Genomic DNA, 16,126 nt, shown 5'->3' with positions numbered 1-16,126 from the left:
CTCTCGATGTTGAGTGGAGTGGACCCTTCTGACCAGCTTAGGGTCCCTATTATTGCAGTCGTGTTGTGTCAGCCCATGATTGGCCAACTCATGTCAAGTTGCTGGCGTCACTGAATTTGGTTTGGTAACTATATCGAAGCTGCAAGCGGTGAAGATTTTGCTGGTTCTCCTCGAAGAGACCATGGGATGTTATCTCCAGAGACAAACCTACCTATTTATACATTTTACAAAAAGAATAAAATTATTATTAACATTTACCAAAAAAATTTGGTTTTTGACTCAACTGTAAAATATTAAGGTTCTTTTTTATTGTGTTCCTTGAAATTGGATTTTTGAGGTTTTTTTCCCTAAAAAATTCCAACTTATTTTTTTCCTTTCAATCTCATTCTCCAATATTGGATTTACTAGATATTAAATTTTATAATTTTTTTTTTATTTTTTTTTCTATAGAATTATCGCATTTTTTAGATGACCCGTAAAGCGTCTCTTAGTAGCCAAATACCACTTTTAACGATAATGTTGAAAGCATCTTGATATTTTATTCTCGGTAGCAAGACATGTGTACACAACGGCATAACAATTGGGTCCTGGTAGAATTTTTTTCTTCTTGTCACCTTAAGTTTCGTTCATGTCCTTTTAAAAATTAAATATGTTATGTCAATTTGTATTTGTATTAATTTTAATTTTAATTTTTTATTATATTTTTTTATACTCATTTTATTTAATTAATCAAGTGTATTGAATTTATTCATATTAACTTCTAGGTTCCAGATTCTTCTTATTCATTTAAAATTGCTATCATCTTCTAAGCTTTTTTTTTTCAATGCTAGAAAAAAATTGACCTTGGACACCTTTCTAGTATTATCTAAAGTTTTTCATTGGGCTGCTACATCTGGCCCATGTTATCACTCCAACTCCTGAGGCAAGACATGAAAATGATTAGAATTCTAAGCCTGTCGGGCTTTTTATACCTCTGGGGTTAAATTAATCCTGCTCTTAGCCCTTAAACCTACCTCGGTTGGTGGGCCTATCAATAATTTCTGAAAACCTTTAAACAAGAAGTTTCTAATTATACGTTCTGGCATTTGCTCAAGAAATAATTTGGTGCTTCAAGTTTTTCTTGGCAGGTGCAGTTCGGTCAACTCTCAGCAGTACCGCCAATAACTTTGTTCAATACTTCAATGCTATCTTCATTTTATCAAGTTCTTCCTCTCTTTTTTTCTTGCATTTACACATGTAAAAAAGCATTCACAAGACTGTTAATGGAATCTACTAAACGACTTTTCAACTGTGGAAATAAATTATGGGACAAGTAAAAACTAAAAATGGACCATGCATGGATATGATCTGATGAGCCAATGTGATGGGATTTTGGTTTCCTACAGGTACATACATGGGAGTCAGTACTTTGAGGGAGAGATCTGCAAGCGAAGGCCAGATGGCAAATTAAATAGTAGACCATCTAGAACAAAGAGAGAGAAAAGACGATCAAAATCTGATTATCAGAGGTTTTTATTGGCAGGGAAACTCAGATATTAAAGTTGAAACATTATTTCTGTCAAGGGTTTTGCATGTTAAATGTAGAAAATCTATCCTTAATTTGAATTTTGTAATTTTTTTTATCACTTCTTTGCATTTTGTATCTGAAAATACTTACTTGGGCAAGAAAGAATAACTATCACTTAAGCAACCAAGGCAAGCCGAAGCAAGCATTAATCAAACAAAAAGAGAACAGATCATAGAATACAAAACTTTTCTACCAACGCAAACCAAAGCAATCAGTATGACGCATCTAGTTCTTTTCCAATTAGTTGGATTCAGAAAGATATGTTGCCTTATAAAAATGAGAGAGAGGAGTTCTCGTAAGGCCAGACACATGGAAGACAGGCAATATTGAAGATAGTTTCACCTCCCTTTTGGATTCTGATTGGACGAAGATGGAAATCTAATCCAAGATATTTCAATGTTTAGATGTGAAAAGAAAAGGAAATACACATAAACAAAAATCATAAAAGGTGAATGAAAATGAGAAAGAATATGACACAGGATATACCTCTTAGGCCCAGGTTTTGCTGCCACCTTCCTAGGCGAAGGACGGCATCTCTCTCCTCTTCATTGCCTTTTCAACTCTTCTCTTCACCTTCAAAACAATATAGGGTAAGATAGTTAGATAGAGAGAAAGAGAGAGAGAGAGAGACGGGCATAATACAGAAGGGTCTAAATCATGCAAGTAGAATCACTCGAGCACTACTTTGTGTAATAGACTTTTCAGATAAAAGGATCATTGTATGGAACGCGTAGAAAGCAGGCACCGCAATATGGATATCCACATAGCATATGCTATTTATTCAACAGTTTATTCCTTAGAAGTTAGAACCCCACGATCAAGCACTTATAAAGCCCTCGTGGCGCATTGCCTGCATAACCAGAGCCCAAAGGTGATGGTCATGTGCTCCAAAAAGTGCAAAAATCCTTAAGTGAACTAGTTAAAGGCTTCTCTTCTTTGGCAGGTGATGGTATAGATTACAACTTATAGCTTTAATCTAGTATTCAGTTACCCGCCAAAGGAGAGTTGCCCTCTAACTTCTTCAGCTTATTATAATATGAAGAGCTAGCCAGGGGCCACTGCTTGTTATCTCATGCCAGAGGTAAGTCTAGTTCTACGTGTTTTCTGTGTTGAATCACGTTTGTTAATTTATTGGGAATGCATAGGTTTGCATTAATTAGAATTCCCTTGAGTTTATATATCACCAGTTAATCCCATATATCATATATCTAGTAAATAATGCGTGCCTGCCAAATGATCCTAATTTTTATAAAATGTTATACTGAAAACTGCATGCATGTTGCTTAATGCAGCAGAGGTGGTTTTTTTCTTTTCTTTTCTTTTAAAGCACCAGAGAAGTTTATAATTAATGACAACATAACCCAAAAGGAAGCTCAGACAAACTAAACTATAGTGGTTATCTACACTTGAGTATCGTTTTGTGGCTTGCGATGCCTTCATCACAGAATTTGCATATTCCATGTTTTCCCGTCCCGCACAGTTCCTCCTGCGGAGAGGGAAACCACAAAAAAAAAGGTTCGATATTTCCAATCACGAGTATTAATTATTCACAACCATGCAAAAAGAACGTTTGCAATATATATATATATGCCCGTTTCATAATTGTTAAACAAAGGGTCTTGAAACCCTTTGTCGTTTGTTTCAAGTTAATTTCCAAGCTTTTGTAGAAGCTGGAGAGATAAATTTGCTCGAAAATAATTCTTGAAGAAATATATTATAGCTAGATTATATTCTGCTATGTGATTTTAACATTCCTTCCTTCATCCCTTTTCTGTTTTTCTCAGGATGACAAATATTTGCTAGTTACCATACTCCTTAATTTGATAGAATTCATTTCTTTCAACTTTTTTTGGATTTTTTTATATGTACAACGGTGATAATTGTGCAACAGTTTAGATTTTTCCGCGAAGGAATTTCTAAGAACATTAGTCTTAATTAGAACAATATTGAACATCTCTTTTGCGTCAAGTTAAAGAAAAATCAAATACTTCATGACAAACAATTAATTTCGCGGGCAACTTCATAGTAATTCCTCGTCCCATTATATCGACACTTTTATATTTTTTAGTTTTCATTTTCTTGTTCAAGTATTTTTATTTTGATAAAAATATTTTTTTTATCAGGATTATTATTTTTTAAATAAAAACATACAATGATTTAAAAAACAAGTTTCAATTAAGAAAATAATATTCAAGCAAATGTACGAAAATTAAATAAGAGAATAATTTATTTAATAAAATTTTGTAAAAAATAAAAAAATAGATATTTTATTCTTATTGAATATTTATGAGTAAATTTTAAAATAATTCAACATATATAATTATTCGTAAAGTAATTGTTAATATTACCATCAAAAGTTTCAATCTTATTCTTAGAAAAATAGCAGATTTTTTAAAATATTATTTGAATAATTTTATTCTAAAATTAAAAATAAAACTAAAAATCATTTAAAAAAAAATCAGACACCTCTAGACCTAGAAAGATGGGACTACATGCCTGCCCTCAAAGAAAAAAGCTAAGTGCACCTATTATTTTTAAAAGAGCAGACAATATGTTGTCTGCTGGAGTTTTTTTTAATAGAACAAACAATTTCAATGAGAAGAGATTCAGGATTCTAGTTTTTGGACCTTTAAAACTCAAATTTTTATATATGTTCACATTAAAAAAAATCATAGACTTTAATAATCTTGTTTTTAACTTAAAAAAACTCTATATATAATCAGTTGAAAAATCTAAAATCAAATCAAAATTATTATTTTTTGAATTTCAATATGTTTTTTCAGCATGGTTGAAGGTTACATTAAATCTTTCTCTCCAATATAAATTCATTAATACTAAGATTTTTTACATATAATCAAAATATAACGGACCCAAGACTTTCATCAACTCACACACACAGTTATAAAAACTTCATTTAGTGATCGATCGAGGACAAGCTCTAGATCCCTAATTGAGAGCTCAAAAAATATGTATAGAGGCTTTTATGGGCCTAATAAACTGAATGACAAACTACAAGCCCAAATAAAAGTCCAAGTCCGTATGAAATCAACCTTGCCAAATCAGCCCACTTATATGTATTCATATATAAACAACATCTACTCTGTTTTTTTTGTAGGGTTATGGATTTATTTTACAACAGCTGCTTCTTCTCCTTAGCTTTCAAAACTCTTTTCGCCATCGAAGAACTTATCTCAGTAACCATGGTACACTTCCTCTCTTGATCAATTCTCACTCTTCTTCCATAATACTTGGATACCTTGTTGTTCTTGAATTTGTGACGTTTAGGGTTCTTTTCTATTTGTTTTGAATCTTTTTTTTAGCATCTTAATGTTTTCTTATAACAATGGCAGTGTTTTGGTAGCTAAGAAAGTTGTGGACGAGAAAATTTTAAAAAATCTTTGAAGTCTTAAACAGTAAGCCTTGTTATATTGTTTATGAAACTTTGGCCATTTCCATAAATATTAAAAAAAAAAAACACATGGTGATTTAGCCAGGTTATGACTAAATTATAACCTGAGTTGACCGAGTTATGAGTTTCTATCCGAGTTAGGCTGGGTCAATACCTTTCCTTATTTTCCTTTCAACCCAAATTGATTCAAGTCTTAATTTGGCCAGGTTCTAGGTGACATCTTTGAGCCTTCGAGCCTGTTCGAGCTTTATAACTATGCTCGGTAGATTAAAGCGTGAAGAAAATGAAGTTTAAAATTAAAATGTAAATTTTCAAAACTACATGAATAAAATACGAAAGAAACAAATAAAAAAGAGAGACTAAAATGGACTCTAATGAAAACTATAGGGATCACATATAAAAAAAAAAATAGGGACCAAAATAGAAATAATGAAATATTAATGGACAAAAATATTAAAAAATATATGAAAAAAGCAAGGGACCAAAATCAACTAAATTTAATACCGGATTGGCCAAATATGAAAAGGATTGAAAATTTTGGGGAAAATGGCATTTTTCAATTCACTTGACAATAAAAGGCACTTGTGTACCAAAATGAAAAATATTAAAAAGCTGAGGGACTAAAATGGACTAAATAGGATACTAAAGGGAATTTGGAAAAAAAAAAGGCATTTTATTTTTTCGAAAGTTAAGATTGGGAGATGATTGATAAATTATGTTTTCAATTTATGTGGAAAGAAAGGCTAGGACTTGAGCTCATTTTTATAGATTCATATCATCTTTTGCTTGACTTTTGTGTAATTTGAAAGAAGCAGGGAAAGGATTAGCCTTCTAATTTGTGCTATAATGATTTTTTTCTCCTTCACCGAATTGGGGTCTTTTGTGATTTGATAAAGAATGTGTTTTTATATTAACATTTGATGGAGATGGTTATGTTCTTTTTGTTTATTGCTGACATGTTTGAGAATAGAATTTGAAATGTAATTTTTGTGCCGTAGTTTTTATATATATATTTTTTAAATGAGTTAACTCTATTTATTTTTGTATTTCAAGAGTGTTTAAGAAAAAAATTAAATTTTTATTTTATTTTATTTTTTATTTTAAATTAATATTTTTTTGATGTCTTCAGATCATTTTGATGCGTTCCTATCAAAAATAATTTTAAAAAAATAAAAAATATATTATTTTGATGTATTTTCAAGTAAAAAACACTTTGAAATATAACTTCAACCACACTTTCAAATATAATTACCAAAACATGTTTTTTTCTATACATAAACTTTAATTATAATTTTTATTAATTATATATCTAAATACAACTAATCATGACTAATTATATTTTTTTAAAATTTAATTTTTAAAATTACAATCACAAACTACCTTAAAAAACAATAATACATGTCATTTTTTGAAGCTCCAGTCAGAGGCAGAGATAGAGCTTTTTTAGCAGGTCTCCAGGTCATGGGGGAAAAAATCCACAAAGTATTCACGAATGGACACGATGACTCTTACGGTAAATTTGTTGGTATTTTCGGTTATTTATTTAACATTCTGTTTGAAGTATTTTCGTTGGATAAAATCAGTGCCGTACATCCACGTTATAATTAAAAGAGAATGTGATTAAGAAAGGAAAAAAAAAACAATAATTATAGAAAATGTGAAAAGGATTCGCACGTGTGCTCGTGCTTCGTCTACCTTATTTTCAGTGCCACTACATCAAAAGCATACACACAATGAGGGTTCGAATCCAACGCTCAACGATCTTTAACTTTATCGGTGGAAATCGTTAATGATTAATATACGGTATAATTAATTCACAACATTGCAATATCAAATATGTCAGGATGGCCGAGTGGTCTAAGGCGCCAGACTCAAGTTCTGGTCCTCGTGAGAGGGCGTGGGTTCAAATCCCACTTCTGACACTCTGATATTTTGCTTTTGAGGAGAGTTATATTGGATATTTGTAATATTTAATTTTTATATTAATTTTGATTGAAAAAGGTATTGCTATATATTTTTTCAATTTTTTTAATTTTTTTAATATTTAATTTTTATATTAATTTTGATCCTTATTTGTTTTTCTCTTAGTTTTTTTTTAATTAGTTTTTATTTATTTATTAGATTTGTCCCTATTTTTTATTGCTATTTAATTGTTTTGAAATAATTTATGAAAAATTGATTTTTTTTATAATTTCATTTTTTTATATACTTTTTTATCTGTCAGATTTGGTACTCATTCTTTTGATTACTATTTATTTTATTTAAAATTATTTATTTATAAAATTAATTTTTTTTCTAATTCCATCACCCTTCAACTTTTTTATCTGTCAAATTTGATCCTCATTATTTTAATAGACTTCAAAAATATAAAAATTAATAAATTATTTTTCAGGTCATTTCACATGATATAGTTAAATACTAGAAAATATTTTTCAACTCATTTTTCATGATACTACTAAATATTAAAAAACAATTTACTTTTCATAAAAACCACTTCCTAGCAAATGCAAATGGGGCTTAACTTTAGTTCTTTTCATATAATTACTATATTATACAACAGACATTTGGGTTTTTCACTCATTTTCATAATAATTTTTTTTTATAGGTTCGTGAGTTATACTTTGATGACCTAACTTTATTTCTTTTTAATTTTATTATTGTAAGTTATGCTGAAATAATTTTATATGTTGATATTTGTTTTCATTAGCATGCTCTCACTTACCCTATATGGCATTAAATATTTCCTTTTTAAATTAAAAACTAATTTTAGGAATTTAGATTTTAAATTATTTTTAAAATAAAAATTGAAAAAACAAAAACCGAAGTTATCATTGCAAAAACGCATAGCATTTTCCCATCTATACTTTTTAAAAGGCACAGAAAAACTTTTATTTGGTCTTTCAAATTTCATATTATGCATATTTGCTCTTTTTGTTTACCTTTTATATTTTACTCGTGAAACTTCTTTTGTTTTGTATTTTAATCAGTAATTGTTGCATTTTAATCACTAATGGTTGTTAAAGACATACTTATAAGACTCCACTTAGGGGGTAGTTCCTTTTATTTTAAACCTTTTTATCTTAGCAATGAAATTCTATTTGTTTCGTATTTCAGTCTATTTGTTTTGTATTTCAGTCTGTTATTATTGTTCAACAAATAATCATAAAAATCGAACTATCTGGTTCAAAACCCAAGTTATAGGTTTGGGGTTGACTGAAGTCAACTCAATCTTTGACTTGATATTATTATTTAAAAAAAACTTGAAGAGAGGTCATTTTGAAGGAAAAAAAAAAGTCTTCTTTCACTAACCTAGGTTTTATAACTAAAGTTAAATGAAAAAGAAAGTTATCAAAAGAAAAAAAAAGAATAGAAAAAACTTTCAGGGTGATCAAATTCTAACAAGCAACATTTATGATTTTGATATTAATGAATTTATTTTTAGAAGAAAAACTTAATGAAGGTGGTTTGTGCCTTTAATAATATCCAAAGAGATAGATTGGGGCTTGATTTTTTTTTTTTAATTTGACTATGAGTGTTTAATCTCATTAAAATGTATTTTATAGTAATTAGAAATGGAGTTTTCAAGTTTTATGTTGTGTTTTTTAAAAAATATTTTTTTATTGAAAAGATTGATCCAAAAATTTGGATACTAATTTTCTAACAATTGGATTCATCTCCAATGACCAGAAAATATTGTATGCGAATCACACATCAGTCATCACCCATTCTAATTTTTTTAAAAATAGGGATGAATGATGAGTCATTTGCATTTTAAAAAAGTAGTGAGAGTGTGCCCTTTTTTAATTTTGGGTCAAACGTGCTTGCCTCTTTTTTAAAGTGGCCTATAATTTTTTATTTTTTTATATTAAGATTATCTTTAAATAAATTTATTAAAATAATATTTGAATAATTATTGGATTATGCCAAGATTTTCAAATATTTTTTGAGCTTTTTATGGCAATATAATAATTACTTTTTGAATAATTATATACAAGCCTAATATGCAATATTTTTAAAAACAATTTGCTCATTAATATATAGTGCAAATAAAATATCTATTTGGTAAATTTTTATTGTGAATTTTTTATATATTTTTTTAAATTTTAATTTTTTAATAAAATCATATTAAGATTTTCTATTCATGTTGTTTTTGTAATTTTTTAATTAAAACATGTCTTTAAAATTATGATAAGTTTTTTTTTAAAAAAAATATGGCGGGCTCTTATAGGTCTTTTACACATTATCTCTTATATAATATTAATGTCAATTAAAATATAATGGGTTCTTAAATGACTTTTATACACCTAAAAATATAGGAAAAATATAATCCAAAATATAGCTAAATACTTTTCCTAATGAAGCTCATGAGAGATGAACTTTTCCCTAAGACTGAGCTCATGATATTAGGCTCTCCTACAAGGTTAAGTTCATAAGGACTTAACTCTTCTTATAAAATAAGTTCATGACATTTAATTTTTTTTTAAGGTTGAGCCCATTATTAGTGGGCTTTTTTCTATTTCATGGAATTGGATTCTTTTTTTAAGTTAAGCTTTAAAGCTAGATTTTTTCTCTAACATGAGTCTATGAGAACTAGACTTGAATATGTTGTTATAGACCATAGGTTTTTGGGTTTTTTAAAAGTTTTTTTATGCACATTTAAAATATTTGAAGATGGAATTTAATTTGTTGATGCGTTGCATGGAGATATTCCCTCACCATAAAAAAAAATTAAAAAAATCTTAATTCGTGAAGCATAGGAAAATGAAGAGGAAACGTCAATGCTTAGTTGATTCTAAGTCCTTTTGTTACTTCAAAACTCCTAACAAGATTTTGCCACAGTTGATTGTTTGAAATATTACAAAAGAACCTAAAAGAGCTGGAGAATTCATTATTCACCATTTTAACGTTGTAAATTACCATAGTGTTTTGTGATTTTTTTTGGTCTTTTAGTATTTTTTTTATTTTGTCGTTGATTTTTTTTTCTCATTGCATTACCTAGAAATTGAGCTTGGTAAGTTGTTTTAATTTTTTTTTATGGAATTTTTGTGATTTTAAAAAAATATTCCAATATTGGGTTGGTACTCCATTCTATAGAAAACAATTTGGTTTATTGCTTAAAAAAAATTGAAAATGATAGGACCTAATTTGATAATGAGGCCAAATGTAGGACTTCTTTTGTTATTTTTTATCATGTGCCTTTTTGCGATTTTTTGCCTTCATGATTTTTAGTCTCTTCAATGAAATATAGATTATTACTTTTTTTTTTATAAAAAAATTATTGTCATATTATTAAATAAATAGCACAAAGTGACACAAAGTTGAATATCTTAATTTATATTTATTTATCAAATTATTGAATTAACATTAATAATTATTTTTAATATTTATTAGTGCATATAGTTTGTAATATATATGTACCAAATTTTAATTTTATATTATAAAAAAATCTATTAAAAAACATGTATATATTTTTTTTACATTAATTTTTTTTTTGTCCGAGACCCACGACAGCACAAACCAATTGTCTTATTGAATGCCCAATTATAAAGAATAATTTAATGGCACCCTGAAGACCACGCAACTGAAAGATTTATTATGATGGTTCGAAAATTGATGTGTGTTTTTCTGGGTTTCTCGTAAATGATGGCTTTGACGTTTCAGGTGTTCCAGAAGTGATTATAAAACGAAAAACTAGAATCAATAAATCAGACGGCTAATCACTCATCTTTGATGATGAGGGTTTACACAGAAATAATTTCTGGGAGTGTGAAGAAATCAACCGTGAAGATCTAAAAAACAGAGAGAAAGAAGGGAAGCAAAATAAAATAAAATATAATTTCTGTGAATGTGAAGAAATCGACAGCTTTGGCCAGTTATCATTAACTTTTTGATATGCTGTTTGCAACGTGGCCATCGAGTGTCCAAGTGGTGGCTCGCAAGCATTCCCCCTCTCCGTTTTCCCTCTTGGTGCGTCTAGCTCATTGCTTGGAAAATGCAGCCCTCTGAGGCTTGACCAAGATCATAATCTACATGAACTCGCATAAACAAATGAATCTAACATGATTGTATTTGTGAGCTCATGGTGAGTCATGTTTGTGTAATTAATTTCTTTTCTTCGTTTGGAACCTTGTTGATCTTAGGAGTGGCAGATGCGTTTCTGCCGGTGAGATGAACCTTTCCCTTTCCTCCCTAGAGGACAATAATGACTTGGATGAAACAAGAAGGACCGCAGATCCACTATAGATTACTAGTCGGACCATGAAAGTTTCCGAGCTCATTTCTATTTCATGAATTCTTCCCCGAACAAAAGAGTTAGCAGCCGAAATGGCTTGTCCTCCATGCATCAGCTTGAGACAAGAACTTGGGTTGATTTTATGAGAGTCCTCAATGATGAACTGTCCTAGTTCCTCAGCTCGGATTTCCCGAGATAGTGGTCTAGTATTATCTAACCATGTGACACAGCCAACTTAATAGCAAATATTGCTAAATCACGGGTGAAAATGACCACTTCATAACAAAAGTTAAGAAAAGAAGCTTACAGACGCTGTAGGTGCATTAATCACTTGGTAACCCGGACTGGACTGTTCACAGTTGAAAACTCTGTAATGTAAGCTGATAAATATTTCAAGAAACCAAAGGGAGGTTTCTCATTTACTTCCAAAACTTTCAGACTCAGAACAATTGACTAAGATAGTAAGATGGTCCTCCATAATAACTCTATTGAGAAATGACCATGTGATGGAGGTTCAAAAGGTATGAAAAAGACAATGACCTCCCGAGGGATCTAAAATATCATATAATAATAAAAGAGGTTTTACTTTTTTGTGTTTCTCAATTATATTAAAGTTAACGTCCCGCAAGTTGGAACGCCGAGAATCATTCCAAATGAACTTGAGACCTAGATAGATAATGCCGGCCACATCAAAAGTTTCCCCTGCCCCCTTCCGCTTGTTTTATATTTCCTCGAACTGCGAGATAGACAGACCATTTCAATGGTAATGGAATGAAGCTTTTTTATCCTTTCGAAAAGCATCACAACCACTTGATTTATTGGTAGAGTAGGCATCAGATTTAATAGTAGATAAGTGTCGAAGACAGGAGGCATCGATCGGACATTTGAGGGTTTTTTGTTGTTGTTGCAGTAGTAGTAGATAAGTTTCTTTTTAATTTACTCCAATTAATCAACTTATTTGATACGGCTTACTAAATCACAGAGCAGGCGAAAGGTCCTATATTACAGCTTTTACGTATTTGAAAAGTCTATAAAATTCCAAGCCAGAAGATAGTGTCGAAGACCAAGTTGGGTTTCACATTGGTAATAAGAAAAAAGAAAGCTAACTTTGAGCATAACGAAAGACAGGGTGGACTGCCCCACCGAACAGGAAATCCACCATCGGACGTTTTCAACCTATACAAATAGAAAATGCTCAATGATTTGTTTGATTTGACAAAATCAAATGTGAAGAAAATAGAGGGAGAAAAACACGAACAATAAATCTGGTGTGGACAGAGAAGGAAGGGGAGAAGGAGATGCGTTCACCTTGCACTAGAGAGGCCTCACAAGCCTGCTTTCATAATTTCTGTCATTTGCCTTCTGAGCCCCAGAGTCCAACATCCATAACCACTGTTTCTGAATCCCGCCATGTTCTTGAAGTTGCCATGGGATCATTGATATATCCAAACTCTCAATTCACCAATCACGAGTCCCTCCCTTCATTGCAAGAGTCATTCTCCAATTTCACAAAAGCATTTCCACAGTATTCTCAGACTGATCAGGCTGACAAGATCCGAGAACAAGAATACTACCATCTCTCCCTGTCCAACCATGTTTGTTTCGATTATATTGGCCACGGCCTCTTCTCATACTCTCAGCAACGAAGTCACTCTTGGGAAGCTCCATTTGCCTCAACATCATCTGCTTCTCCTCCATCACGCCAATATTCCTCAGGTTTAGAACCGCCCTTCTTTGATATTTCCTACAAGGCAGCTAACTTACATTCGCAAATACAATATGGTGGCCAAATGTCAGAATTGGAATACGAGATGCAGAAAAGAATTATGGCATTGATGAATCTCTCCGAAGATGATTACACGATGGTTTTCACTGCCAACCAGTTATCCGCATTCAAACTTGTGGCAGACTCTTATCCATTTCAGTCAAATCAAAATCTTCTTACGGTATATGACTATGAGAATGAGGCAGTGAAAGTAATGATTGAAAGCTCCAAGAACAAAGGGGCACGGGTCATGTCAGCTGAATTCTCATGGCCTAGTTTAAGATTAAAGTCAGGAAAATTGCTAAAGAAGGTAAGGCGTAAGAGGAAGAACAAGAGGGGACTATTTGTTTTCCCACTTCAATCAAGGATGACAGGAGCTAGGTATTCATACCTCTGGATGACCATGGCTCAGGAAAATGGATGGCATGTCTTACTTGATGCTTGTGGCTTAGGACCAAAAGATATGGAGACCCTGGGCCTGTCCCTCTTTAAGCCAGATTTCCTGGTCTGCTCTTTTTTCAAGGTTTTTGGTGAAAACCCATCTGGTTTTTGCTGTCTATTTGTGAAGAAATCCAGTTCTTCAATTTTAAAGGATTCAACTGGTACATGTATAGTGAGGCTTGTCCCAGCTAGGAGACCTTCTCAAATTTCAGAAGAGCTGGCTAATGAAGACGTAGAAACTGAAGAAAGAACCAAACAAGAGATACATGTTGATGACAATTTGCAGGGCTCCTCCTCAGGTCCTATTTTCAGGCAGCAGACAAGTGAGGTAACTTCTGACCCGCAAGAAACCAAAGAGATTTCAGTAAACCATGAAGCACCAGAAATTGAGGAATCAGTGGCATCATTTGAATCCTCCAAATCCCAAATCATTGCTGGGTATGGAAGTGGGCATTCACATCTTGAATGTAGAGGCTTGGATCATGCAGACTCGTTGGGCCTGATACTAATCAGTGCCAGAGCAAGGTACCTCATCAACTGGTTGGTAAATGCATTAATGAGTCTTCAACATCCACATTCAGAAAATGGGAATCCCCTAGTCAGAATCTACGGACCGAAGGTTAAATTTGATCGAGGACCAGCAGTGGCATTCAACGTATTTGATTGGAAAGGAGAAAAGATAGACCCTTCAATTGTACAGAAGCTTGCTGATCGAAACAATATTTCTTTAAGCAAAGGATTTTTGTTCCACATTTGGTTCCCAGACGAGTATGAACATGAGAGGGAACAGATAATAGAGACAAGAACAAGTAAAGGAGGAAAAGTCTTAAATGGGACGAGAGAGAAACTTCATTCAGGAATTTCTGTTGTCACAGCTTCCCTCGGGTTCTTGACAAACTTTGAGGACATTTACAGGCTCTGGGCATTTGTTTCACGGTTCTTGGATGCAGACTTTGTGGAGAAAGAGAGATGGAGATACACAGCTCTAAATCAGATGACGATAGAAGTTTAGCTTACACTTATTCTTTTATTCTTTCATGCTGTAACATTTGAACCTCTCAATGCAATGAACACATCATTATATTGCATTAATATCATGACACAGAATCAAGCATACCTCACCTGTCGAGGTAAGTGAGCAGCCTTCGTTTCATTCAAATTCCGGTGAAATTGGATCACTTAAAGTGGTCTCAAAGGTGATGAAATACAAAAACAAAGAGACTGTCAGGCAAAAAAAAAAGAACTTCAAATGAAATGAAAAAACTCGATATTATTAAACTAAAACCATTGAAATAAAAAGCACCTTGGCACTCTGCACCACACTGAGTTTAAAATAAAATAAAAGACATACTGGCTAAATGTATTGTTATGTCACAGAAAAGGGAAAAATTTAGTAGCCCAGAGAGAAAGAGAGAGATGATAAGCAGCATATGCTTTTCTGACATAAGAGAAGCATTCGTATTCAATCCATTTTGGCTCAGCAGCAGCTTAGACTACTCTAGTTACCACTGTGTTAGGTATCTCTTAATCTACTTTTCTTACACTATATTTTCCTAGAAAACCCTAAACTGACTTGAGCATTAAAATATTATTTTACAGGTAACACCCATCATCTAGTTTGTTATTAACCATGGAGAAAGTTGTCTAATAAAATTTTATCAGTTTATAAATGACACTGTCTGTGAAGAATTCTAAATAAAAACCTTGTTTATTTCCTGTCATAATCTTTCTTATCACTCATTTGTATCCGATTCTAAAGTTCTTATGACGGATAACACTGAAACAAAGAATTATTGACCTCTCGCCATCCTCGTCAGTTCTGATGGACTTCTAACAACTTGCTCAGCAAATAAGAGCACTTAGCTCCTAAATAGAATTTAAAATTAACACAATTAACCTGTTGTTCTAATAATATATTCGATTGACAAGATTTAGCGTCCATGAAAAGTCAGAAGGCAAAACAACAAGACCAAGAACAATTCATAACAGATCCAAATTATCACAATTAACCTGTTGTCCTAATAATTTATTCGATTGACAAGATTTAGCGTCCATAAAAAGTGAGAAGGCAAAACAACAAGACCAAGAACAATTCATAACAGATCCAAATCACCTAAATTCCTTGAATAGCCATCGGATATTGTGTCCAAAAGATAGGATCATAGGATATGACCATCAAGGCACCAAGTGTTTTGATACTTTCCACAATCTCATACGCTTAAATTTTTATATATTCATGTTTGTCAGTTTAGACCGACGACTCTCCATGTTTTACCAAGAAAGACTACACAAAATCAGTGGCCGCCATGGTGTATGATTCAAAGTAAACATCTAAATTCATGTCCATGTTGGATGAAGAAATAGTCTTGATTGATATACATGGCTTCCAATCCCCGTTGTTTACTTTCCACTAATTTACTTGGAAGAATCACCAAGGTCTTGTCCTTAGTGCAGAAGTCAGGCACTACATGGGCAGCTGATACACTCTGGCATTTTAAATACGTACAGCACTGTTGAATATTTTTTTGGTGGCCAGAAACATGGATATCTCGAGCTAGAAAGGGACAATTAAAAGGCTAAAATGCGGAATTTTCGTTTACAAATCTCATATTCAGATTTTTAAAAAGGATAGAAATTGAGATTCAGGGATAACATCTACTATACATATCAGGATCCATTGAATCTTCAGCGGAAAACGGAGACGCTGAAAAC

General features: G+C 31.9%; 1 protein-coding gene, 1 long non-coding RNA gene and 1 other non-coding gene across 3 annotated transcripts; 2 read left to right on the top strand and 1 right to left on the bottom strand.

Moving 5' to 3' along the window:
- Window positions 1-1,657: 1,657 nt before the first annotated feature.
- LOC133700908 (uncharacterized) lies at window positions 1,658-2,192 on the bottom strand. The gene is made up of 2 exons (XR_009843488.1): window positions 2,054-2,192; window positions 1,658-1,945 (listed from the first exon to the last, which is right to left on the bottom strand). It is a non-coding gene; the product is annotated as an uncharacterized LOC133700908 (long non-coding RNA).
- A 4,622-nt stretch (window positions 2,193-6,814) lies between these two features.
- On the top strand, window positions 6,815-6,898 carry TRNAL-CAA (transfer RNA leucine (anticodon CAA)). Its single transcript has one exon. It is a non-coding gene; the product is annotated as a tRNA-Leu (tRNA).
- Window positions 6,899-12,183: 5,285 nt separating this feature from the next.
- On the top strand, window positions 12,184-14,506 carry LOC133700863 (uncharacterized). Its single transcript, XM_062124563.1, has one exon. The coding sequence runs from the start codon at window positions 12,507-12,509 to the stop codon at window positions 14,424-14,426; it is 1,920 nt and encodes a 639-aa protein (XP_061980547.1). The 5' UTR covers window positions 12,184-12,506; the 3' UTR covers window positions 14,427-14,506.
- The last annotated feature ends 1,620 nt before the right edge of the window (window positions 14,507-16,126 follow it).

The sequence above is a fragment of the Populus nigra genome, chromosome 8 (assembly GCF_951802175.1).
Source record: "Populus nigra chromosome 8, ddPopNigr1.1, whole genome shotgun sequence".
NCBI lineage: Eukaryota > Viridiplantae > Streptophyta > Magnoliopsida > Malpighiales > Salicaceae > Populus > Populus nigra.
The sequence above is the reverse complement of the archived record's forward strand: the minus strand, read 5'-3'. Positions and strand labels throughout refer to the sequence as shown.